The sequence below is a fragment of the Hypanus sabinus genome, chromosome 1 (assembly GCF_030144855.1).
Source record: "Hypanus sabinus isolate sHypSab1 chromosome 1, sHypSab1.hap1, whole genome shotgun sequence".
Taxonomy (NCBI): domain Eukaryota; kingdom Metazoa; phylum Chordata; class Chondrichthyes; order Myliobatiformes; family Dasyatidae; genus Hypanus; species Hypanus sabinus.
Genome location: NC_082706.1, coordinates 89,035,420 through 89,059,702, shown reverse-complemented (window position 1 = coordinate 89,059,702; position 24,283 = coordinate 89,035,420). Strand labels below are relative to the sequence as shown.

The following is a 24,283-nucleotide window of genomic DNA, read 5'->3' as shown; positions in this document are numbered from 1 at the left end:
GAAGTGATTTCAGAACTTCTGTCCCTGGGCAATAGGACAGGTAGGTAGCTGCAGAATTTTTCTGGTACGTTTCTTAGAATGCAATTACTGGCCGAGTTAGTGAGCTGTCTCTCTAATCAGTATGAAGATTCGATCGAGAACCTCTGTGCAGTTGGTCTCAAACCATCCCTCTGAACCGTATCGGATCGATTGCGAGAATGTGGGGAGAGGGTGTGTGGCCGATTGATTGCACTGTGAATTGTTTGCATCTACCACGTGCAGGAGGATTTTTCCTTTTTTGTGCAGGCTTTTGAGTGCCTGTGCTTTTGTCTCGGTGGTCCCAGTTCCATGCTGCAGATTGCCCAGCATGCACCGTTACTAACAAGACTCAGTAAAAATGCTTAAACATACTACGGTGTTGTTGTTCTTGCTGTGCACACACAATCCACCAGCAAATAATTCCAAGCTGCTGAAGAAGGAAAGTAACAAGTTATCAGCAGTAAAAGTTCACAGCTTCCAGAGGACAATTATTTTTGCTTACCCACAAGTTGAGTTACAGTCACTTTCATTTGATTGAAGAAAGATGCCCAACATTTGCAGCAGCAGTAACCTTAGCAACCAGCAGTGATTATGAATAGTAGAATACGTAAGGTTAACAGGGCACCTCATAAGAGGTTGGTTCATTTTGAATGGGCAATGGCCAATTTTATGAATGCATTTGAGCAGACATCCAAAACAAGGGCAGACCATTCTAGAAAAATTACTACAGGCCTCCATGGCCTGGTATCTCCTGGACACATAGCCACGTTTTGGCAGCTGCTGTTAAAAGAGGGACACTTTTGCCGAGAGGGTCAGTTTGACTTCTGAGGTCCACTTATACCAGGGGTTCAAAATCTGGGGTCCATGGATTCCTAGGTTAATGGTAGGTGTCCATGACATAAAAAAGGTGGGGAACCGCTGACTTTCACAGTTCCCGAAAGAAAGGCCTGTGAAGTCCTCACTACCATCACACTCGTACACCAATTTCCTGTGGCTTTGCAGCCAAGAAACATGGGTGGTCTTCCTTTTCAGCTTGAACCTGATCTAACTGAGCAATTCCATTCATTACAGAAGAGAGGTGGAGCTGCATGGGAGCTTGGTAAGTTAGAACGAAATTGCATGTTTCAAATTAACTGGATTTAATTGTTAGAAATGAAATGGATTTACATGCACTTATGTTTAAATTATTTTAAAACTTGAAGCTAATAAAAATAAAAATAATTTGAAATGTTTCTATTACGAATGCTGGAGACTTGACAAAAGGTAAGCCTGGTGATGCAGTTTAACATTTTGTCTCTGGGCCAGTGCCCGCTGGAATTTAGAAGAATGACGGAGATCAAAATGAAATCTACCGAGTATTCAAAGGGCAAGACAGAGTGGACATGGAGAAGATGTTTCCTATATTGGGAGAGTCTAGGACAAGAGGGCACAGCCTCAGAACAGAGATAAGAAGGAGATTCTTTAGCCAGAGGGTGGTGAATTTGTGGAATTCATTGCCACTGGCAGCCTGTGGAACCCAAGTCATTGGGGATATTTAAAGCGGAGGTTGATAGGGTCTTGACTAGTAAGGGCATCAAAGGTTACAGGGAGAAGGCAGGAGAATGGGGTTGAGAGGGATATTAAATCAGCCATGATGGAATGGTTGTGCAGACTCAATCGGCTGAATGATCAAATCCTGCTCCTATGTCTTATAGTCTAAACAAATTATTTCTGAGGTGTGGGGTTGATCATTTACAAGGGGAAGGACCTGGCCAGTCAGAAGCTAGCTGCTAGAAGCTTGCTCCAAATATGTACATTTAGCAGAGTGATGCAGATAGGTGATCTGTTACTCACCTGACAGGCTGGATTTGTTCCTCAGGTGTTGTGCACCTGTGTCATGCCGTAAGATCCTTCTGCTCTGCTTCAGATAGTTCTCACAGCTACCAGTCTGCAGAAGGCAGCTGTATTCAGTAACTCACTGATTTGCAATTGACCAGGAGCAACCTTTCTCTGTTACTCCAGCAATTAGAAAGAGAGGGTTCTGGGTTTGCAGTAACAGTGCTATGTGCATTGTGCTGTATGTGTTGATGTTGTGTTTTGCACCTTGGCCCAGGAGCAGTGCTATTTCGTTTGGCTGTATTGATGTGCATGACTGAATTACAATTAAATTTGAGCTTCAACTTGAATCCAACCAAGGCGGTCACCTGTCTTCAAGGATAAAGTTTAAAGCTTGCTTGACAGCCATTTGAGCTCCTCTCCATATTCACTCAATATTTGAAAGAAAGCAGTTATTTCAATTCCAACGTCATCTATAAGGAGTCTGTATGCATGCCCATTGGAATGTGTGGGTTTTCTCCAAGTGCTCCAGTTTTCTCCTACAGTCCAAAGATGTGCTCGTTAGTAGCTACTTGATCTTTGTAAATTGTTCCGCTATTAGGCAAGGAAGAGTCAGGGATTGCTGGGGGGTGCGGTGACATTGGAGCTAAGTTTTCATGCTCCAATTGACTAACAGCAGCCACTTTAGGTTCCTCACCCTTCATCTTCTACTGGATCTATAGAAAAAAAATGTATCAGGTGATGTATGGAATAGAAACAGTTTAAAGTTAGAATGGTGATAAAGTGGAAGTGAGATCCAGAGGTTAGAAAAGTCTCATGCTGGCCATTTGATGTTTATTTTACTTAGAGATACACCATGATAAGACGCAGACATGCAGAGGTACTGGAAACTGGGCTCCTAATGGAAAAATATGCTGGAACAAGCACTGAGGCCCATGAGAAGGAGAGCAGTGATTTTGGGACAACAGGAGATCTGACCTATTATGACGGTGAAATAAAAGAAACATGCAGCTGCAGTTTTCCTCCTCCTGACAGCTGGTAATGTAGAGGAGATTTTCTCAATGAAATGACATTTTTGTTGTTAAATTGTTTAGAGGTACAGCATCGTAACAGACCCTTCCAGCCCAGTGAATCCCCCCCAAATCATGGGGAACCCTGAGATAAAATCAGGGCTTAACTGTCTGTACCTCTGATTGTTGGAGGCCATCTCGACAGCCTCTTCATTTCGGTGATAAACTGGCTGAATATCCATCACAATATCATTGTGCTCATAAATAGAGTTGCCACTATAGGTGAAACCATCGGAAAATATCCTTTTGGGCAACCTCATGGGAGGCTAGTGCTGAAATCGCAGGGGCCCTGTCAGAGATATTTAAGATGTCCTTAGCCACAGGGGAGATGCCAGAGGATAGCTAATGTTGTTAAGAGTAAGCAAGAAAATTACAGGCTGGTAAGCCTGGCATCAGCAGTGGGTAAATTAATGGAAGGTATTCTAGAAGACCAGATATATAAAGATTTGGACAGACAGGGAGTGATTAGAGAGAGTCAACATGACTTTGTGTGTGGTAGGACATGCTTAACCAACTTTTCGAGGAAGTTACTAGGAAAGTTGATGAAGGAATTCCAATGGATGTTGTCTACATAGATTTTGACCAAGTCTCATATGGGAGGTTGATCAAGAAGGTTCAATTACTTGGCATTCAGGATAAGATAATAAACTGGAGTAGATATTGGCTTCACAGGAAAAACCAGAGTGGCAGAAGATGGTCACCTCTCAGGCTGGAGGCATGTGACAAGTAGTGTGCTGTAGGGATCGGTGCTGAGTCCGTTGTTTGTCTTCTATGTAAACGATGTGGACGATAATGTGGTAAACTGGATCAGCACATTTGCTGTCTTGAGGAAATTTAGGGTGAATAAATCCCCAGGGCCTGACAGGATGTTCCCTCAGACTTTGTGGGAGGCTAGCGCAGAAATTACAGATGCCCTTGCAGAGGTATTTAAAATGTCCTTAGCCGAGTGTGAGGTGCTGGAGAATTGGAGGATAGCCAACGTGGAACCTTTGTTTAAGAAAGACTATAAGAAGCAGGGTAATTAGAGGCCAGTGAGCCTGACATTAGTTATTGGAAGGGACTGGATATAAAATTATTTAGATAGTCAGGGACCGAATAGGGATAGTCAATGTTGCTTTGTGTCATGTTAAACAAATTTTGTAGTTTTTTTCTAGAAACTTATGAGGAAAGTTGATGAAGGAAATCCATGGACCTTTGACAAGGTCCAGAATGGGAGGTCAATAAAGGAGGTTCAAATCACTTGACATTCAGGCTGATGTAGTAAACCGGTTAGACATTGGATTCACTGAAGAAACCAGAGAGTAGTGGAAGGTGGCTGCCTCTCTGACTTGAGGCCTGTGACTAGTGGCGTGCCGCAGGGATTGGTGCTGTGCCCATTGTTGTTTGTCATTTAGATCAACAATCTGGATGATGACGTGGTAAGATAGTTCTATGTTATAACATAATACAATATGATATAACCCACCCAGTGGCCACGTCATTAGGTACACCTATACGTATACCTGTTGCTTAATGTAAATATTGAAGCAGCCAATCATGTGGCAGCATCTCTGTGGATAAAGCATATAGACATGGTCAAGAGGTTCAGTAGTTGTTTAGAACATCAGGATGGCCAAGAAGTGATTTTGACCATGGGGCAATTGTTGGAGCCAGACAGGGTGGTGCGGTATCTCAGGATCTGCTAATTTCTTGGGATTTTCACACAGTCTCCAGTATCTGTGTCTAGTGAATCTGTGGAATTCTCTGCCCAATGAAGCAGTGGGGGTTACCTCAGTAAATATAAATATATTTAAGACCGGGTTGGATAGATTTTTGCATCTATCTAGTAGGGGAATTAAAGGTTATGGGGAAAAGGGAGGTAGGTGGAGATGAGACCATGGCCAGATCAGCCATGATCTTATTGAATGGTGGAGCAGGCTCAATGGGCCAGATGGCCTACTCCTGCTCCTATTTCTTATGTTCTTATGTATTTACAGAGAATGGTGTAAAGGACAAAAAAAGTCATTCTGTGGGTGAGGGATGTCAGGAGAGAAGGATGGGCTGTTTCAAGCTGACAGGAAGATGACTGAATCTCAAGTAGTGAGGCGTCACAACGGTGGTGTGCAGAAGAGCATCTCTGAGTGCACAACACTTCAAACCTTGAAGTGGATGGGCTACAGCAGCAGAAGACACAGACATACCGTACAGCCAGTGGCCACTTTATTAGGTTCCTTCTGTATTTAATAAAGTGGCCACTGAGTCTAGTTCTATGACACTATGACTCTAATAGTTCATTCTGATTAAGGAAACGGAAAGTGAGGCATTCACTGTTGTCCAAAACTGTGATTGGTTCAGTTGATAAAGGTTAATTGGATTGGTATTGAACTAAATTCCACAAGGTTTCTGCATAGATGAGGTGCTGTAGTTTCAAATTAAAGCAAGTTGGCTGGCTGACAATGGAAGTGCAAAATAAATCTGTCTGATTTTTATATGGCCATATGTTGAAAAAAAGATTATTGCAGTAATCTGAAAAATAATTTGGTTTAGCAAAACTGAATCCCAGAACTCTAAGGAGTTGTTACCATCTCTTCTAACCTGCTGCTGTGATACTTTGATCAGTACCAGCAGTCCAGTCAGCATGACCTAGATTACTTGCAGTTCGGAGATCATAATGTTTCTTTGAAACATGTCAATGGGACTTTAGATTTCACATTGTCTGGTTAGCAAGAAGGTCACCTGCGTTATGCTTACTGTCACAGTGAACTGGGCAGGAGTCTCATAAATAATTCATGTACTGTTGGGACTACATGAATAAATTACTGTTCCGTGATTTGCTTTTCCATGCAAATAACCCCGCCCCCACTCTGATGAGTCAGCTGCAAACTTTGTTTTAATAATATATGTGTGTGTGTGTGTGAGAGAGAGAGAGAGGGAGGTGAGAGGAAGAGAGAGGGGGGAAAAAAACAGTACCTTTGGTACACATGGAGAGTTGAGCTGATGCACCATCAATAACTCACACTGAGACGTAGGCGAGATATCGGCTTTTATTGACTGGAAGAAGGAACCAGGAGTGAGTGTCTATCATACAAGGTCCTGGAGACTGAGGCCGAGCGTCAGGCCGCAGGTCTCCTTTATACAGGGGCCTGTGGGAGGAGCCACAGGAGCAGTCAGCAGGGGCGTGTCCCGACAGGCACATAGTTCACCACATGAGCTCAAGGCAGCTGAGAACAGGAACAAAAATTGCTGCTGGTGTGCTGAAATTAATTAAAACTCTGAGGAAGTGAAGGTTGTGTATGGACAAACCAAGTGATCAGTCAGTTACAATATTCCAAGAGTAAGGCTGGTGGAAAATGGTATTTTGTTTTTGTCTCTTCGCTCCCTTTTCATCCCAAGTGGCCTGCCACTCATTTTGTCTGTTACCCTGTTCCTGAACAGGCCAGCCAGGAAATAAAGCAACTCTGCAGGTATCCTGCAAAACAAGTTAAGGTTCTTGCCAATAGTCCATTTGGAAATAATTTCCATAGATCTGCACTGCACCGTGAACCAAAGTTAGAGAAGGTTGGAGTAACACACGGAAAATGTTGGAGGAACTCAACAACTCAGCAGCATCTATGGAGAGTCAACGTTTCGGGCTGCAACCCTTCACCAGGACGGGAAAGAGGATGAAAGAAGCCAGAATAAGGTGGGAGGAGGGGAAGGATTACAAGCTGGAAGGTGATTGCTGAGGGGGGAAGATGGGTAGTTGGGGGAGGAGAAGTGAACTAAGAAGCTGGGAGGTGATAGGCAGAAGAGGTGAGGTGCTGAAGAAGAAGGAATCTGATAGGAGAGGAGAGTGGGCCATGGGAGAAAGGAGAGGAGGAGAGGTACCAGAGCAAGGTGGTAGACAGGACAGAAGTGAAGGGGTAAGAGGGGAACCAGAATGGGAAATGGAAAAAGGGAGAAGGCTGAGGAGGGAACTGCTGGAAGTTATACAAATAGATATTCATGCCATTGGTTTGGAGGCTACCTAGGTAGAATTGGAGGTGTTGCTCCTCCAACCTGAGAGTGGCCTCATTAAGACAATAGAGGAGACCATGGACCACATGTTGATCTGGGAATGGGGAGCAGAATTAAAATGTATGACCACCTTTTGTGACAGACAGAGCAAAGGTGTTCAGCGAAGGTGACGGGGAATGACGATATTAGCTTTATTTGTCACATGGACATGGAAATATCGAAACACACAGGGAAATGCATTGTTTGTGTCAATGACCAACACTGACCATAAATGCGCTGGAGCAAGCTCGCAAGTGTCACCACGCTTCCAATGCCAACATAGCAAGCCCACGTTTCACCAACCCTGACCCAGATGTCTTTTGGAATGAGGGAGGAAATCAGAGCAGCCGCAGGAAACCCTTGTGATCACGGGGAGAACATACAAGTTCCTTACAGACAGTGGTGGGAATTGAAGCCCAATCTTAGAGATAGTTGTAAAGCATTATGCTACCACACCACCCAGGGGAGAGGAGGATCTTTGTAAACATACCAGACCCACCACCTCACTCCAACTTCTGAAGTTTAGATAAGAATATGAAGGTTGTAGAGTTGCGGTTACTGCAGTTTTATACTGATAATTTATTTTATGTCCAATTCAATAAGTTTCACCAAATCCAAGCTTGTGTTTGCTTCTGACAGTAGAACTTATTTTTCAATTTACAGCAACATTAAAAGTCTTTACTTTGCCAATGAACTGGCTGATTTATAAAATATAAAACATAGTTCAGGCCCTACAACCTATGAAGTTGTGCTCACCTTTCAACCCACTCTAAAATTAATATAAACCTTTTCTCCTACATAGCCCTCCATTTTTCAATACCCATGTGCATTTCTATAAGAGTTTCTTAAATGTCCCTAATGTACCATCTCTACCATCACCCCTGGCAGGGTGTTCCATGTACTCACCACTCTCTCTGTCAAAATCATACATCTGGCATTCCCCTTATGCTTTCCTCCAATCACCTTAAAATTCAGCCCCCTCATATTAACCACTTCTGCCCTGGGAAAAAGCCTCAGGCAGTCAACTCAATCTATGCCTCTGTCATCTTGTATACAAGAGGTTTGCCAGAGCTTTTACAATGCAACTACACTGCTCTGGGTCTGTGGTCCTCTAGACTAGACCAGGATGGCAGATTAGTGAGCAGTACAGTTGCGAAGCAGATGTCCAGAAGATTCATAGTTTCCATTACTGCTGCAATATTTTTTAAAGATTTTGGACAATCTAGTTAATTGTATTTAAATTTAGGATTTGAATATGTATCTTTGGATCAGTATCCGATATGATTAATGCTCCAGGTTACGCATCTGGAGTTCTAAATAATAGCTGACGATTGTACCTAATAGCTGTGCTCTATGTGGCAAGATACAGGAAGTTTTGGATAGGTTGAGAGAGCTGGGGCTTTTCTCTTTGGAGAGAAGGAGGGTAAGAAGTGACTTGATAGAGGTGTACAAGATGGTAAGAGGCATAGGATGAAAGGACAACCTGAGACCCTTTCTTCTAAGGTAGAAATGGCTAATAAAAAAGGGCCTAACTTAAAGTGTTGGGAGGAGAGTATAGGGGGGATGTCAGAGATAGGTTATTTTACATAGAAAGTGGTAGGTGTGTGGAACACGCAGCTGGGGTCAGATTCATTGGGGACATTAGAGAGGTGCTTAGATAGGCACATGGACAATAGAAGAATGGAGGGCTATGTAGGTTAGATTGATCTTAGGGTAGGTTAAAAGGTCAGCACAATATTCTGGGTTGAAGTGACTGTACTGTGTTGTACTCCCCATCTATCTCCTATCACCATGGGCTTTAAATTTATGTGTGCCTCATTTAAATCCGATCACTAAGCCTGGACTAAGATGCAAGGGAGACTGCAAATGCTGGAACCCATCAGAATATTATTTTGCAATTTGTTATGTTATTTCCCAGTTTGACATTGAAAATTGTTACATTGTAATTCCATAAATGTGTGCCAGTGACTTCTACTTCACCTAGTTTCTGATTAGCTTAAAATGAACACAAGTAAATAGGTACACGAATAAACTACAAAAGTTCAAAGTAAATTTATTATCTAAGTCCATATATGTCATCACATGCAATCCTGAGATTCATTTTCTTGTGAACAATCACAGTAAATACAAGAAACACAATAGAAGTAAGAAAGACCACACCCAACAGGATGGGCAAACAATCTGTGGAAAAGACAACAAACTCTGCAAATACAAAATGAAAAAATATAATAATAAATAAGCAATAAATATTGAGAACATGAGATGAAAAGTAATTGGAAGTGAGTCCATAGGCAGTGGGCACAGTTCACTGATGTGGCAAGTGAAGTTGAGTGAGGATATCTCCTCTGGTTCAAGAGCATGATGTTTGAAGGGTAACAACTGTCCCTGAACCTGGTGGTGTGGGTCCTGAGTCTCCTAAACCTTCCTCCTGATGGCAACAGGAAAGGAGAGCATGGCCTGGATGGTGGGTCCTTGACGACGGTTGTTGCTTTCCTGCAACTGTGCTACATGTAGATGTGGTCAGTGGTGGGGAGGGTTTTACCCATGATGGACTGGGCTGAATTGTAGGCTTTTCCATTGAAGGACATTGGTGTTTCCATAGCAGGGTGTGATACAACCAGCCAATACACTCTCCACCACACATCTATAGACATTTGTCAAAATTCTAGATGTCATACCGAATCTTCGCAAACCCTAAGAAAGAAGAGACACTGTTGTGTTTCCTTCACAATGCCACTTAAGTGCTAGGCCCAAGACAGATCCTTTTTTGGCATGCATTTCCTATCTCCCGCTACAGTAGGCCACATCCTACTACTGTTTGAGGGTAGGGGTTTGTATACAACTCCCACCAGGGTCTTTTTTTCCCTTGTAGTTCCTTAGCTCAATCCACAATGATTCAACACCTTCTGACCCTATGTCACCTCTTTCTAATGATTTGATTTTTTTTGCCAATTACTCAATCTATTCAAAGTTCAATGTAAATTTAATATCAGATTACATTTTTATTACCTTATACTACCTTGAGATTCACTGTCTTTCAGTCATTTCAGGAAAAAATACAATAGAAGGTTATGTAGGAGGGAAAGGTTAGATTGATTTTAAGAGTTGATTGAAAGGTCAGCATAACTGGTACTCGCTTTACTTTTCTGTGTTCAAATAGAATTTTATGAAATACAGTACATAAACAAAGGCCAACAAACAACCATTGTGCAAAAGACAATAAACTATACAAATAAAATAATACTGAGTACATGAGTTGCAAAAGAGTCTGTGAGAGTGAGTTTGTATGTCATAGATTCAGTTCAGAGTCTTGGTGAATGAAGTTATCCATGGTGATTCAGGAAGTAATAACTGTTCCTGAAGAGTGTGGGACTTGAGGCTCATTTACCTCCTGCTTGATGGTAGTAGCGAAAAGAGAGCATGGCCTGGGTGGTGGGGATCTTTGATGGTGGATGCTGCTTTCTTGTGACAGCATCCCATGTAGATGCACTCAATGATTGGAAGGGCCCTCCAACAGGATTGTAGGGTTGGGAGACTTGCATGCCGCAATGACCTGGAGAGCTATGTTGGCTGGAGTCAGGGCTTTATGCTTTGGCTTTTGGTAGGGTCACCCATATCAAACAGGTCAAAGGGTAGAGGTGTGACTAAGAGTGGTCCACTGACCCTCCAAGTTCAGGGGTTCTGCTCAGGGCTAGTAACTCCGATTAGGAAAACAAAATCATTACAGAAACAGCAATGAAGAATCTTTCTGTATCTGATCATGACAGTATTCTTGTGTCTCCAGCTGGGACTTGCATGTCTGACAGTAGTGAGAACCGAGAGGAAGCTACTGACATGATGAAGGATGCCTGGACCACCATCAGAGACGGAGGACCTTCATTGTTGCCCTAAACGCCAGTGGCATGATGGGCAGAAAATAAGTAAGGTAAGAAAGTTTTTGTTTGTAAACACAAAGTACACTGCAGATGCTGTGGTCAAGTCACACATACAAACAAGCTGGATGAACTCAGCAGGTCGGGAAGCATCCGTTGAAATGAGGGGTCAACGTTTTGGGCCGAGACCTTTTGTCAGGACTGAAGAAGGAGGGGGCAGGGGCCCCATAAAGAAGTTGGGGGGAGGGTGGAAAACCAATCAGAGGAAAGATCAAGGGGTGGGGGAGAGGAAACAGGGAGGGGATAGGCAGGAGAGGTGAAGAAGGAATCTAAGGGGAAAGCACTATGGGTAGTAGAAGAAGGCAAAATCATGAGAGAGGTGATAGGCAGCTGGAGGAGGAGACAGAGTGAAAGTGGGTTGGGGGAAGGGAGAGGGAGGGAATTACCAGAAGCTGGAGAATTCGATGTTCATACCAAGGGGCAGGAGACTACCCAGACGGTATATGAGGAGTTGCTCCTCCAACCTGAGCTTGGACTCATCATGGCAGTAGAGGAGGCCATGTATGGACATATCCGAATGGGAGTGTGAAGCAGAGTTGGTGGGTGGGAACCAGGAGATCCTGTCTGTTGTGGTGGACGGAGCAGAGGTGCTCAATGAAGCAGTCCCCCAATCTGCGTTGGGTCTCACCGATGTAGAGGAGGCCACACCGGGAGCACCGGATGCAATAGATGACCCCAACAGACTCACAAGTGAAGTGTTGCCTCACCTGGAAGGTCTGTTTGGGGCCCAGAATGGTGGTAAGAGGGGAGGTGTAGGGACAGGTGTAGCACTTATGCTTACAGGGATAAGTACCAAATGGGAGATCTGTGGGGAGGGACGTGTGGACCAGGCAGTTGCGGAGGGAACGATCCCTGCGAAAAGCAGAGAGGGGTAGAGAGGGAAAGATGTCCTTAGTGGTGGGGTCCTGTTGAAGGTGGCAGAAGTTGCGGAGGATAATATGCTAGATCAGGAGGCTGGTGGGGTGCTTGGTGAGGACAAGGGGAACATGGTCCCTGTTGTGGTGATGGGGAAATGAGGTGAGGGCTGGTGCAGGAAATGGAGGAGATGCGGGTGAGGGCATCTTTGATGATGGCATAAGGGAAACCACGTTTCTCAAAGAAAGAAGACATTTGGTATTTCCTGGAATGGAAAGCCTCATCCTGGGAACAGATGTGGTGGAGACGGAGGAACTGGGAATAGGGAATGGCATTTTTACATTTGGCAGGGTGGGAAGAGGTATAATCAAGGTAGTTATGGGAGTCAGTGAGTTTATAGACGATGTCAGTGGACAGTCTGTCTCCAGAGATGGAGACCGAGAGATCGAGAAAGGGGAGAGAAGTGTCCGAGATTGACCAAGTGAATTTGAGGGCTGGATGAAAGTTAGAGGCAAAGTCAATGAAATTGACGAGCTCAGCATGGGTGCAGGAAGCAGCACCAATGTAGTCGTCAAAGTTTTTGTTTGTGATGGACTGGGCTGAATCCTTCACTTTCTGTAGAATTTTCTATTCCAGAACATTGCTGTTTCCATACCAGGTTGTGATGCAACCAGTTAGGATATCTCCACTGTGCATCTACTGAGGCTTGTCAAGGCATATCCTGGTGAATCACAATGTTCTCATTGTAACATATACTTTCACCATTTTTTTCTCTCAACAACCTTGGAAGTCTTCCAATTCTTTCCCTCTTCCATGTCATTAAGGAAATAAGTAAACAATTGAAGACCTAGAACTGGTCCCAGGGACACATGGTTAGTTGCATCTCTCCAGGCTGAAAAGGGCCCACTTATTGCAACTCTGTTTTCTATGCAGCAGCCAATTTTCAAGTTGTGCTAACACACTTCCTCCAAAACTTAAACATGAGAAAATCTGCATGCTGGAAGTCCAAGCAAAACCTACAAAATGGTGGAGGAACTCAGCCAGGGAGCATCTATGGAAAAGAGAACAGTTGATGTTTTGGGCCGAGATCACCTCATCAGGATATCCTGATGAAGGGTCTCATCCCAAAATGTCAACTATACTCTTTTTCATAGATGCTGCCTGGCCTGCTGAGATCCTACAGCATTTGGTGTGTGTTCCTCCAAAATTTATGCTCCAATCTCATATATGGCAGTTCATCAAATGCCTTTTAGAATTCTAAATACACTGCATCTTCAGGTTCCCCTCTATCAATCCTCTCTGTTACATCTTTGAAGAATTCATGCCAATTTGTCATGTGTGATTTACCTTTCATAAAGTCATGCTGAGCAAGTTTGATTATCTGCGCATTTCCTAAATGATTAGGTATTTCCTCTTTGATTATTGACATCATCTTGCCAAGATAGATTTTAAACTAATTGGCCAGGAGTTCAGTGCCTTCTGTCTTACTTGGCTGTTTTCCAATCTGTTGGTGCCCTCCCAGAATTTAGTGAGTTTTGAATTGTTTTGACAAATAAGTCCACTGTCTTCACAGCCTCTTCCTTTAAAGGCCTTGGTTGCAATCTCCAGGATTTTTCCACCTTGAGTTTCTCTAATTTATGAATCAGGATCAAGTTTATTATCAGTGACGTATATTGTGAAATTTGTTGTTTTGCTGTAGCAGTACAGTGTAACACATAAAAATCTATAAGTTACGCTAAGAAATATAAAAAAATGAATACTACAAAAAGGGAGCAAAATAGTGAGGTAGTGTTCAGGGTTCATGGACTGCTCAGAAATCTAATGGCAGAGGGGAAGAAGCAGTTCTCAAATCATTGGGTGTGTGTTCTTGTGCTCCTGTACCTCCTCTGTGATGGTAGGAATGAGAAGAGGCCATGTTCTGGGTGGCAGTGATTCTAAATGATGGTTGCCACCATTTTGAGGCATCACCTTTTGAAAAGCTTTTGCAGCTTTTTTTCGAATCTGTACAGTGCCCCCTTTACACCAGATGCTGATGCAAGCAGTCAGAATGCTCTTCATGACATATATATAAAAACTTGCTGGAGCCTTTGGTGACAAGTCAAATCTCCTCAAACTTCTAATGAAGTATAGGCACTGGCGTATCTGTTTCATAATCACATCAAAATGTTGGGCTCAGGATAGATCTTCAGAGATGTTGACACCTAGGAACTTACAACTGCTCACCCTTTCCACTGCTGATCCCTCAATAAGGACTGGTGTTCCCCTTCCTGAAGTCAACAATCAACCCCTTGGTCTTACATCTGTCTGATCTTTATGATCAGATTTGCATGCTAAATGCACACAAGTTGAATATCCCTGACTGAGAAGAAAAATGTGCCCTGTACCTTCACCTCTGCCCATTTTCCATAAATAGATAATTTCTGAAACCGATTTAAATGCTGTAAGGCGGGCGTGTTATTGTTATGATGTATGGCAATGTCAGATTTTAGCTGTCACTGTTTGGGAATGGTTGTGGGAGTTGTACACTGTATTGTTGGCTCAGCAGTTTCACTGTCACGTGATCTGCTTGCCTGTGGGGAAAACATATGGAGGGGAAGTGGAGGACCAACCAAGGAATACAAGAACAGATCAACAGCACAAAATAACTTCATTCAATGCGGCACACAAGAGAGACTGCAGATGCTTGATATCTGGATGAATGTGCGCAAAATGCTGGAGGAACTCAATGGGTCAGACAGCATCAATGGAGGAAAATTAATATTCGCTATTTTGGGATGAGAGCACTCTTTCCATGGTTCCGTAGAGAGAGAGGAGTGACCACCGTGGAGAACGAGCGAAATCGGCTCTCGCCCCAGATTTGGACACCTAGTCTTTTCAGTCTTTCTGGGCCAACATTTAAATTGACCAAACAACAGAAGAGTGAGAGGCTCCAGCACCATAGAGAGACGAGAGAAGAGAACATCATGGAAAGCAAGTGAAAATTGGCTCTTGCCTCCGATCTGGACTGGCGCTTAAATTGTCTAAACAGCATATTGTACCTCGCACTAGGAGCAGGGCACCACTGCAGCAAAAGGCTCCAGGCTGAGCTTATGCCACCCAGTGGCTAACGCTGGGCCCAGATTTTGCTCTCTCAAGCTCTTCAAATCAGCTGAGCACCCAGAGTGATCCAACCTCACACCCGAGGCCGTAGTATAGGCATAGATTTTGCAACACAGCATATGGGCTCATCCCCTGAAATCGTCTCGCCATCGCTCACCCCTCCACTGTTTGTGGCAATAAATTAACACAATTGATGAAAGGAATGTGCATACTCCTTACAGACAGTGGTGGAAATCCATCTCTGATTGGTAGCTGCTGATGCTGTAAAGCGATTGTGTTAACCACGAGGCTACTGCCCAAAATCCTGCGTAACAGAAAGTGCAGAGCTGGTGAACAATAAGGTGTAAGATGCTAAATTGTGAAATGAAGAGTTCATCTTATTGTACTAGGAAGCCATTCAATAGTCTAATAACAGTGGGGTAGAAAGTGTCCGTGAGCTGGTAGTATATGCTTTCAGGCTTTTGTATCTTCTGTCCATTGGAAGAGGGGTGAAGAAGGAATGTCCAGGGTGGGTGGGGTCTTTGACTATGCTAGTTGCTTCACTGAGTCCACAGAGGGGAGGCAGGTTCCTGTTGTGTGCTGAGCTCTGTCTACAACTCTCTGCAATTTCATGCTTTCGTGGACAGAGCAGCTGATGTACCAAGCTGTGGTGCACCTGGATAAGGTGCTTTGTTTGGTGCATCAATAAAAAGTGGTGAGGTTCCAAGGCGACGTGCCAAATTTTGCCAGCCTCCTGAGGAAGTTGACATACTGGTGAGCTTTCTTGTCCGTTGTTGGACCAGGACAGGTTTTAGAACCTGAAGCTCTCAACGCCACTAATGTAGAGAGCAGTGTGAGCATTACACCCTCACCCACCCCTTCAACCTCCTGCTGAAGCCAATGACCAGCTCTTCTGTTTTACTAATATTCAGGGAGAGGTTGTTGTCATGATGCCATGTCAGTAAGCTCTCTATTTCCTGTACTCTGACCCATTGTTATTTGAGAATCCCCCACGACGGAGTATCTACAAACTTGTAGATGGAGTCCGAGCAGAATTTGACTTTGCAGTGACGAGTACATAGACAATAGGAGGCTGAGGATGCAGCCTTGTCAAGCACCAGTGTTAAGAATAATCATGGTGGAGGTGTTGATGCCTATCCCTACCAATAACGTCAAGAAAGTAAGGATCCATTTGAAGAGGGAGATGTTGCCTCCCGGGGTCCTGACAGTAAAGCTCCAGATCTGACACAGATTGGGAGACTGCTTCATGATCAGCTTTGCTCCATCTGCCTGAACATCTGTATACTTGCTTCCCCATGCTGCAGAGGTGACCCTGACACTGTTGCTGCTCTTCGCCACAACAGAGGCGGCGATCTTGACTGATACCTTTCTCAGAATGCCATATAAATATGCTCATCAAAATGTCGGGTGTGTTCCTGGATTCTGATGCACTCAGGCAAGGGAGCGCTAATCCTCGTCCCTCTGAATAACACCAAATACCGTCCCTGGAATGAATCCCTCATGAACTTGTCACCCATGTCTGGTGATGGGACTGTAAAAGGGGCTCCATTTAAGGGATGGTATGTGCTGGCATATGATCAGAAAAAGACCAAAGTATCAACGTTGAATGTAATACCGTGATCCAGGAATAATTACCATTGCCGTTATGATGGGCGGGTTCCCATGGGGGATAACTCATTCACCTCTATGCACCTTAATGATACAGAGCGGTGTGGCACTATGGTGAGAAGGTTTGTTTCCCACATTGAAAGGCATGTACTGAGTGTGCGGCTCTTGGGCCTACCCTTGGCTCCCTACAGGCTGGTCGGGCCGCTGCTACCAGGGCTATGTTGTGCCATATGAGTATCACATTGATAATCTGGCTGATACCCAACCCACAAGTCAAAACATCAGAACAGGGGTGACACAGAGGCCCATTGGTTCTGGATGATTGCTTTTCCCCCTATGGTACTGAGCAGTTATCAATCCTGATAGCCTCAGCCAGAAGAGAAAGGCATTGCTTTATATTCTGGCAGAGAAAGGAGATGCCTTTGCCATAAGACACCAGGAGTGATGCACATACATCTTTGATGAGTCAGAGAATTTAACAGATTTGGCTGACCATGTCCAACGGTCAGTAGATAAGAAACTTAATATAGGGAATCAGTTCCATAAATATTATACTCCAGGAGGGAATTAGAGGCCCTTTGGAGTGCGAGGAGACCGGTGGACTACTGTAGTCTTCTGGGGTGTTACTGTAGCCATTTTGCTTTTATGCTTGTAGTATGGTGAGTCATCCATGGGGGTTGTACTTAAGACTGTGGGCCGAACGTAATGGAGCTGCAACATTCGGGGAGTGGATGGCATTGTAAAGGGTTAATCTTTGTGCTTGCCAAATGTCTTACCACACTATGGCCTTGAATGTAACAGACTTTGATCACCACAACGGGAATGCAACCATTGGAATGTAATACTACTTTGGGAATGGCCGTGGGAACATGAGAGTCAGATGAGCTCAGGAATGGGATGGGACTTGTGAAGAGTGATAATTGGTTCTGATTCAGTGGTTTCAGATGGTGCTATGTATTGGCCCACTTACTGCGACATTTCATATCAGTGAACAAGGTATAAAATAGAGTTCAGGGGGCCCGGGGATAGTTCTTCGAGGCCTCACTATGGGCTGGTCGTGAACAGCGCCATGGATCAGGTGGGAGGTATGCTGCAGTGAGACGGGCCCGTGCCTAGGTAAGTACTTAATGCTTGGTCTGTTCTGCCCTAATAAACATACTTCTATCATTCTTGATAGATAATTTGTGAATTTGTGTCTCTCTGTCCATCTGTGCTGCTGTTGAAAACCTATTGGTGTAACAAAGCAATCTCCCATTGGCCAAGCACTTCAATTCCATTTCCCACCCCCACATTGACGTGTCTGCCCACGGACCCCTCCACTGCCACAATGAAAGCAGATATATATTAGAGGATCAATACCACATATTTCCTCGGTAGACTCCAACCTGACAGCATGAACATTGATTTCTCTTAACTTCTGATAGCCACAGCCCTCTTTTCCTTCCTCCCCTTCCACTCAAACTCCTCCCTGTTTTCTCTTATCTGTCTTTTCTCAACTAATGCTATCAGCCTCCCTTAAACGTGTTTACACACTCAGTGGCCACTTTATTAGGTACCTCCTATATCTAATAAAATGTCTACTGAGTGTATGTTTGTGCCTTCCGCTGCTGTCGCCCATTCATATCAAGGTTCAACATGTTGTGCATTCTGAGATACTCTTCTGCACACCACCATTGTAATGTGTGATTATTTGAATTACTGTCACCTTCCTGTCAGCTTGAACCAGTCTGGATATTCTCCTCTGGCCTCTCTCATTAACAAGACATTTCACTGGGTGTTTTTTTTTTAGTTTTTCACACCATCCTCTGTAAACTCGAGAGACCGTCGTGCCTGAAAATCTCAGCAGATCAGCAATTTCTGAGATACTCAAAACCCCCTGTCTGGCACTAACAATCATTCCACAGTCGTTCAAAGTCACTTCGATCACATTTCTTCCCCATTCTGATATCCGGTCTGAACAACAACTAAATGTCTTAACCATGTCTGATTGCTTTTATGCAATGAGTTGCTACCATATCAATGGCTGATTGGATATTTGCATTAACGGGCTTGTGTACTGGTGTATCTAATAAAATGGTCACCGAGTGTGCTGTTCTTGTTCTAGTAAATTCCATGTTCTCACTGCTCTCTTCCCAACACCCTATTGGAGTTCTTGGTGACTATCCTATAATGATAGCCTCTAGTTACCCTTATCTCCACAAATGGAAATATTCCAACTTTATCTGCTCTGTCAAAATATTTCCAAATTTAAAATTCTGTTAGATCACCCCTCAGCCTTCTTTTTCATCAAGAGAAAAGACACAATCTGATCATCTTTTCCTGGTGTGTCTACCCATACATCACTAGTATCACCGTTCTGAATCTCCCTTGCACTTTCCGCTGCCGTAAAATCTATTCTTTATGACATGATGGCCTGAATCATATGCAGGAAGTGAGGTTTAATAAGATTCAAAACACAGAAGAAGATAGAGCAGTATATCACAGTATGGGCACTTTGGCCCACGATGTTGTGCAGATCTATATAAACCTACTCCAGTATCAATCTAACCTTTCACTCCAACACAGTCCACAATCCTCCATTTTCTTACATCCATGTGCCTAAGTAAGAGCCCTGAGACATCCCGATTGTATCAGCCGCTACCATCACGCCTAACTGCATTTCTGGCACATAATACTCACTGCAGAAAAACTTACCTTTCCCCAAAATTTTCTGCCACTCATCTGAAACAGATGCTTGCATGGTCTAGATGAGCTGAAGGGCCTGTTTCTGTGCTGTACTTTTCTCTGACTCTGTGCCTGTATGTCTGCTGATATTGCCCAGTGCCAGCATGGGAAGAAGTTGCTGGCTATTCACTCTATCTATGCTTTTCATAATCTTACTGTATGCAACTCTTTTAAAGTGCCTCTCATCCTCCTTTCCTCCAAAGAGAAAAGCTGTAGCTCGCTTAACTTTTCCTTGCGTGACTTTGATCTCTAATCCTGATAACCCTTCTGTAAAGCTTCCACATCCTTCCTTTCATGAAGCAACCAGAACTGAACATAATACTCCAAGTGTAATCTGACCAGCGATTTATTGAGCTGCAACATAACTTCTTGAACTCGGTGCCCCAACTAATAAATGTCAACACACCCTCTGTCTTTTTAATGTCAATACACTTTTTTAAATAGCCTATCAACTTGGAATGGGAACTTTAAGGGATCTATGGACCTGGACACCAAGATCCCTCTGTTTCTCCACACTGCTAAGAACCCTGCCTTCAAATTCGACCTTCCAAAGTGTATCACTTTACCTCTGGATTGAACTTCATTTGCCTTTCTCCACTGAGCCCTGCATCCTGTCAAATCTCTTTGTAGCCTGTGACAACCTTCTCCGCTATCCACAAAACCATGTAGCTCTTTGTCATCTACAATCTTACTAACCCACCCTTCCACTTCCTCATCCAAGTCATTTATAAATACCACAAAGAGTTAGGGTTCCAGAACAGATCTCTACGGGGCACCTCTGGTCATTCACCTCCAGGCAGAATATGCTCCTTCTACAACCACCCTCTGCTTTCTGTGGGTAATCCACACAACCAAATTTCCCCGGATCCAGTGCCTCCTGCATTTACCAAGGGGAACCTTATCCAATACCTTACTAAAATGCATATACACCACATCCTTTGCTCTAGCTTCATCAGTTTGTTTTGTCATATACTTGACAAATTCAGTCAGGCTCGTGAGGCATGATCTGCCCCTCACAATGCTTTATTAACTATCCCTAATAAGATAAGCTTCTCAAATACTCGTAATTCCTCTCCCTAGCTATCCTGTCCAATAGTTTGCCTGTCAATGAAATAAAACTTAGTGGTATATAATTCCCAGGATTTTCCTATTATCTTTCTTGAACAATGGAAAAGCATCCTCTGGCACCATTCCTGTGGCCAGGGAGGACACAAAGATCATCATCAACACCCCAGCAATCCCTTCCCTCTTTTCAAGTAGTGACCTGGCATATATCCCATCAAGCCCTGGAGACGTAACTACCCTAATGTCTTTCAGCAGCTCCAACAATAGCCTCAACCTGCTCTAGCGTATTAGCCCGTTCTACTGTGTTCTCACATTTGTTAAAGTCCCTCTCACTCCTGAGTACTGAAGCAAAGCATTCATTAAGGATCATCCGTCTCCTCTACCTCCGGCCCAATTTCTCTCTTTATCCCTGATTGGTCCTACCCTCAATTTAGTTATCTCCCTGTCCTTCATGTACGTGTAAAATGCATTGGGGCTTTCATTAATCCTACTTGCCAAGGCCTTCTCAAGTCCTCTTCTTGCTCTTCTTCTAAGTCCCCACTTAAGCTTCTTCCTGGCTACCTTGTAAGTCTCAAGAGCTCCATCTGATTCTTCCTTCTTCAGGCTTAAGTATACCTTCTTCTTCCTCTCAACTAGTTGTTCCACGCTCTTTGTCAAAAATGGTTCCTTCACTCTACCATCTTTTCCCTGTCTCAGTGAGACAAACCTATTCAGACCCCCATGTAAGTGCTCCCTAAACAACCTCCTCATTTCTGTTTGTATATTTCCCTAAGAATATCGGTTCTCAATTTACGCAAACACGAACCAGCCTAATATCATCATAACTGGCCCTCCCCATCTTAAGTACTTTTCGACATTGTCTGTTCCTATCTTTGTCCTTGATGGAGGTTTGATTTGATGTCCCTACTATTCAGGTTCTATACAAACCAAACTCTACCCCAGTTTGTTGATAGGCGTGTGATAAGATGATAAGACATAGGAGCAGACTTAGGTCGATTAACCCATCAAGTCTTGTCCACCATTCAATCATGGCTGTTTTGTTTTCCTTTTCAACCGCATTTTTCTGTCTTCTCCCTTACTAATCAAGACCCTATCAACCTCCTCTTTAAATATACCCAATGACATGGCCTCCGCATAATAAGTATTCTCATGAAGGTGGAGGCAGGCTGTCTCCTTAACTACCACAGTCTTTTAGGTGAAGTACTGACATAATTACAATAAAAATAGACTTCCAGGTAATTTTATACCATTCCTCTCCCACCTCACCAACTTGTTCATAAATTCAAACCGGCTAATCCAGTCTGTTCCAAAAGAAAACTACTTGTCCTGCTTGAAATATTCATATTTTATGGCAATTGTTCCCTAGCCAGGAACCACTGCAGATTTAATCCATTGCAATGTAGGTGTTGAAGAATAAATTAATTTGAATTTTCTCCACTGCCTTTGAGTTATTTAATATAGTTGACATTTTTGCATTTGTTTTTCTATTCCCACAGTACAGATCCAATTAAGGTGCTGAAAATGTGGACTCAGTAAAAAATACATGAAGGACACAATCATGACTTTGCTATACAAAGTGCAAAGTACATTCTCTCCAATGTTCTTGAAGGTACCAACCTTCAAATTGGGCACTAGTTAACTCATGGGATAGCAGGAATGAAAGTTCTATTTATATAATTTCTATAACACAGCAAAATGCTCCAAGGACCCGTGTAAAACAAAAATGATGCTGAGCCCCATAAGGAGATGTGAGAAAGACGCCTGAAAGAGGTTGGTTTTATAGAAGAAGAGACGTAGGACAGAGAAGTTCGCACAACAGCACAGTAACAGGCCATTCAGCCCATCTAGTCTATGCCAATCTAATATGATGCCTATCATATTGACCTGCACCCGGACCTTTGAGTTCCATACCCTTCCCATCCATGTATCTATCCCAATTTCTCTCTATGTTGAAATCAAACCCGCTTCCACTACTTCCACTGGCAGCTCATTCCACACTCTCACCCACCATCTGAATGAAGAAGTTCCCACTAATGTTTGACTTAAATACTTCACCTTTCACCCTTAACCCATGATCTCTTAGTTCCAATCTCACCCAACCTCAGTGAAAAAAGACAGCTATACCCTTCAAAATGTTGTATACCTCAATCAAATCTCCTGTCATTGTCTTACACGTCAGTCAATAAAGCCCTAGATTATTTTTTCTTTCTTTCCTTTTGTTTCGGGAAAGGTTGAAGTGAGGCTCTAGCAGCCAAAAGCAAGACCACAGAGGAAGACTTTGGAGATCATCAAATCCTCTATATCCTCTATAAATGTGAGGACAATAAACTAAAATTAGAATATTTATCTACAAATATTTAAATGAAGCAAGGCAAAGTTAAACAGGATACTTTATTAGTCAAGGCACAGAACGAAACAACAGAACGGTTTACAAACAAGATACGAGAGGAACTCAGTGGGTCAGGCAGCATCTGTGGAGGGAGATATATACTTGACATTTTGGGTTGAGAACCTTCATCCTGTTTGTTGCTCCAGATTCCAGCATCTGTATTTGTAAGTGTGGCTGATGGTGGGAATTTACTGGAACCATATACAAACAACAGTTAGGCCATGGCTTAAGTGCTGTGCATATTCTGGTCTGTGGTCACTATGTTACAGCAAAGATGTGATTTCACAGGTGAGGATAGAGACAAAATTTACAAAAATGTTGCCAGGATGGAAAGAGTAGGTAACGCAAGGTTGGTTTCTCTGTGTTACGAACCCCGTAACTGGGTGACTTACCAACAAAGATAGAGACGTCTGTTGAAGTCTGATGATACTATTTTTAACAGTATTTATTAGCAAAACTACACAAAAATAATATCAATGCAAATATACAGATAATATACATTGTCAATACTAAACCAGAAGTGCGGGTATAATAATAATCAATAAGAAATAAGCTCTATCGTTGTCTAGGGGATAATGTATTGTCCGATGGAAATATAAAGTTCACTGCAGTTCACACAAGCTGCCGTCTTTTTGGTTGTTGCTGTGTTGCAGTTGTTGGAGAGAGAGACAGAAATAGAATGGGAACATTTACCGCTACAGGTTTTGCCAACCTTCCTTTATGATTTCCATCCATCAGGTGTCTCGTTGTTGTGGCCGTTCAATGGTGACCTCTCCTTTAGCTAAACCATTCTTCCGTGATGAGCCCGCCACCCAGGCAAGGGAGGACACACATGAGCTCTCACCGGCTTTGGCTATAAAACGCTGTCCCTGGATCTCTAGCATTTTTCCTGGTGCATCTAAAGGGGTTGTTCCCCAGACCCCTCTTTTATCCTCACTCACGGGGTCTCAGATGTCAATCAGGTTTGGATGATGCAATCCCTCAACCAGACCACTCTGGTTGTCCCCTGAGGGGTTTCAATGAACAGAACAGTACTCAATATAAGGTAATGATCATGATGTGTATCTCTCTCATTTCCTGAGTCTCAGACCCGAAATAATAGTGATCTTGCGATTCTCAAAAAGGAGGGGGCGACTTTGTACCCTTTGGCCCCTCAGAGTTGCTTCACCTTCGTAACATCTGGAAAAGGTAAGGCTGGGGGAAGACTTAATTAAGGTGTGAAAAATTATAAGTGATCTTGATAAAATAAACAGGAGGGTCCTCAGTAGAGGGAGTCAAAAACCAGGGAGCATAGATTTGGGATGGTAGGAGGAATCATGCCTCTGGCTGAAAGATGGTAGGGGACTTGAACTGAGTGCATGAAAGTTCATTAGAAGGAGAAGGGTTCACTATCTTTAACACAAGTACTTGGTTGGAAGATGGGAGTAGACTGGGTACCACTCCTTCTATAGATCTGGACTTGGTGGAGCAAGTAGCTATTTCCTTCATTTTGTACTGTCAAGTGTTTCTCTGAGGATCATTACCTTGTCGTGCTGGAGAGGCTTATGAGTTACTGTGATCTCAAGAGTGATGCCACCTGGAGTTTAACCATCTGGCACTTAGCTCCCGGCAGGGTCACCCCTGGCAGTGAGGTCAAGGGGAAGGTTCCCGACAAAGAGCGATCCAACCAAGATCTCAACAGTGGAGCTGGATAC

At 43.5% G+C, this 24,283-nt stretch overlaps 1 protein-coding gene across 2 annotated transcripts in view; it reads left to right on the top strand.

Annotated features, from left to right (window-relative positions):
- The window catches only part of LOC132395248 (coiled-coil domain-containing protein 102A-like), a 464,661-nt gene that overhangs the window by 411,404 nt on the left and 28,974 nt on the right, over positions 1 to 24,283 (top strand). The window contains exon 9 of one of the 2 annotated variants that reach the window (XR_009512553.1): positions 10,702 to 10,842. Coding sequence is in view for 1 of the 2 variants with exons in the window: in XM_059971586.1 (XP_059827569.1) it covers positions 1,051 to 1,066 (16 nt within the window). In the remaining variant the exon portion in view is untranslated. Of the gene's footprint in view, positions 1 to 1,050; positions 1,082 to 10,701; positions 10,843 to 24,283 lie in introns of those variants that run through there. The other variant, XM_059971586.1, reaches the window with a different exon arrangement.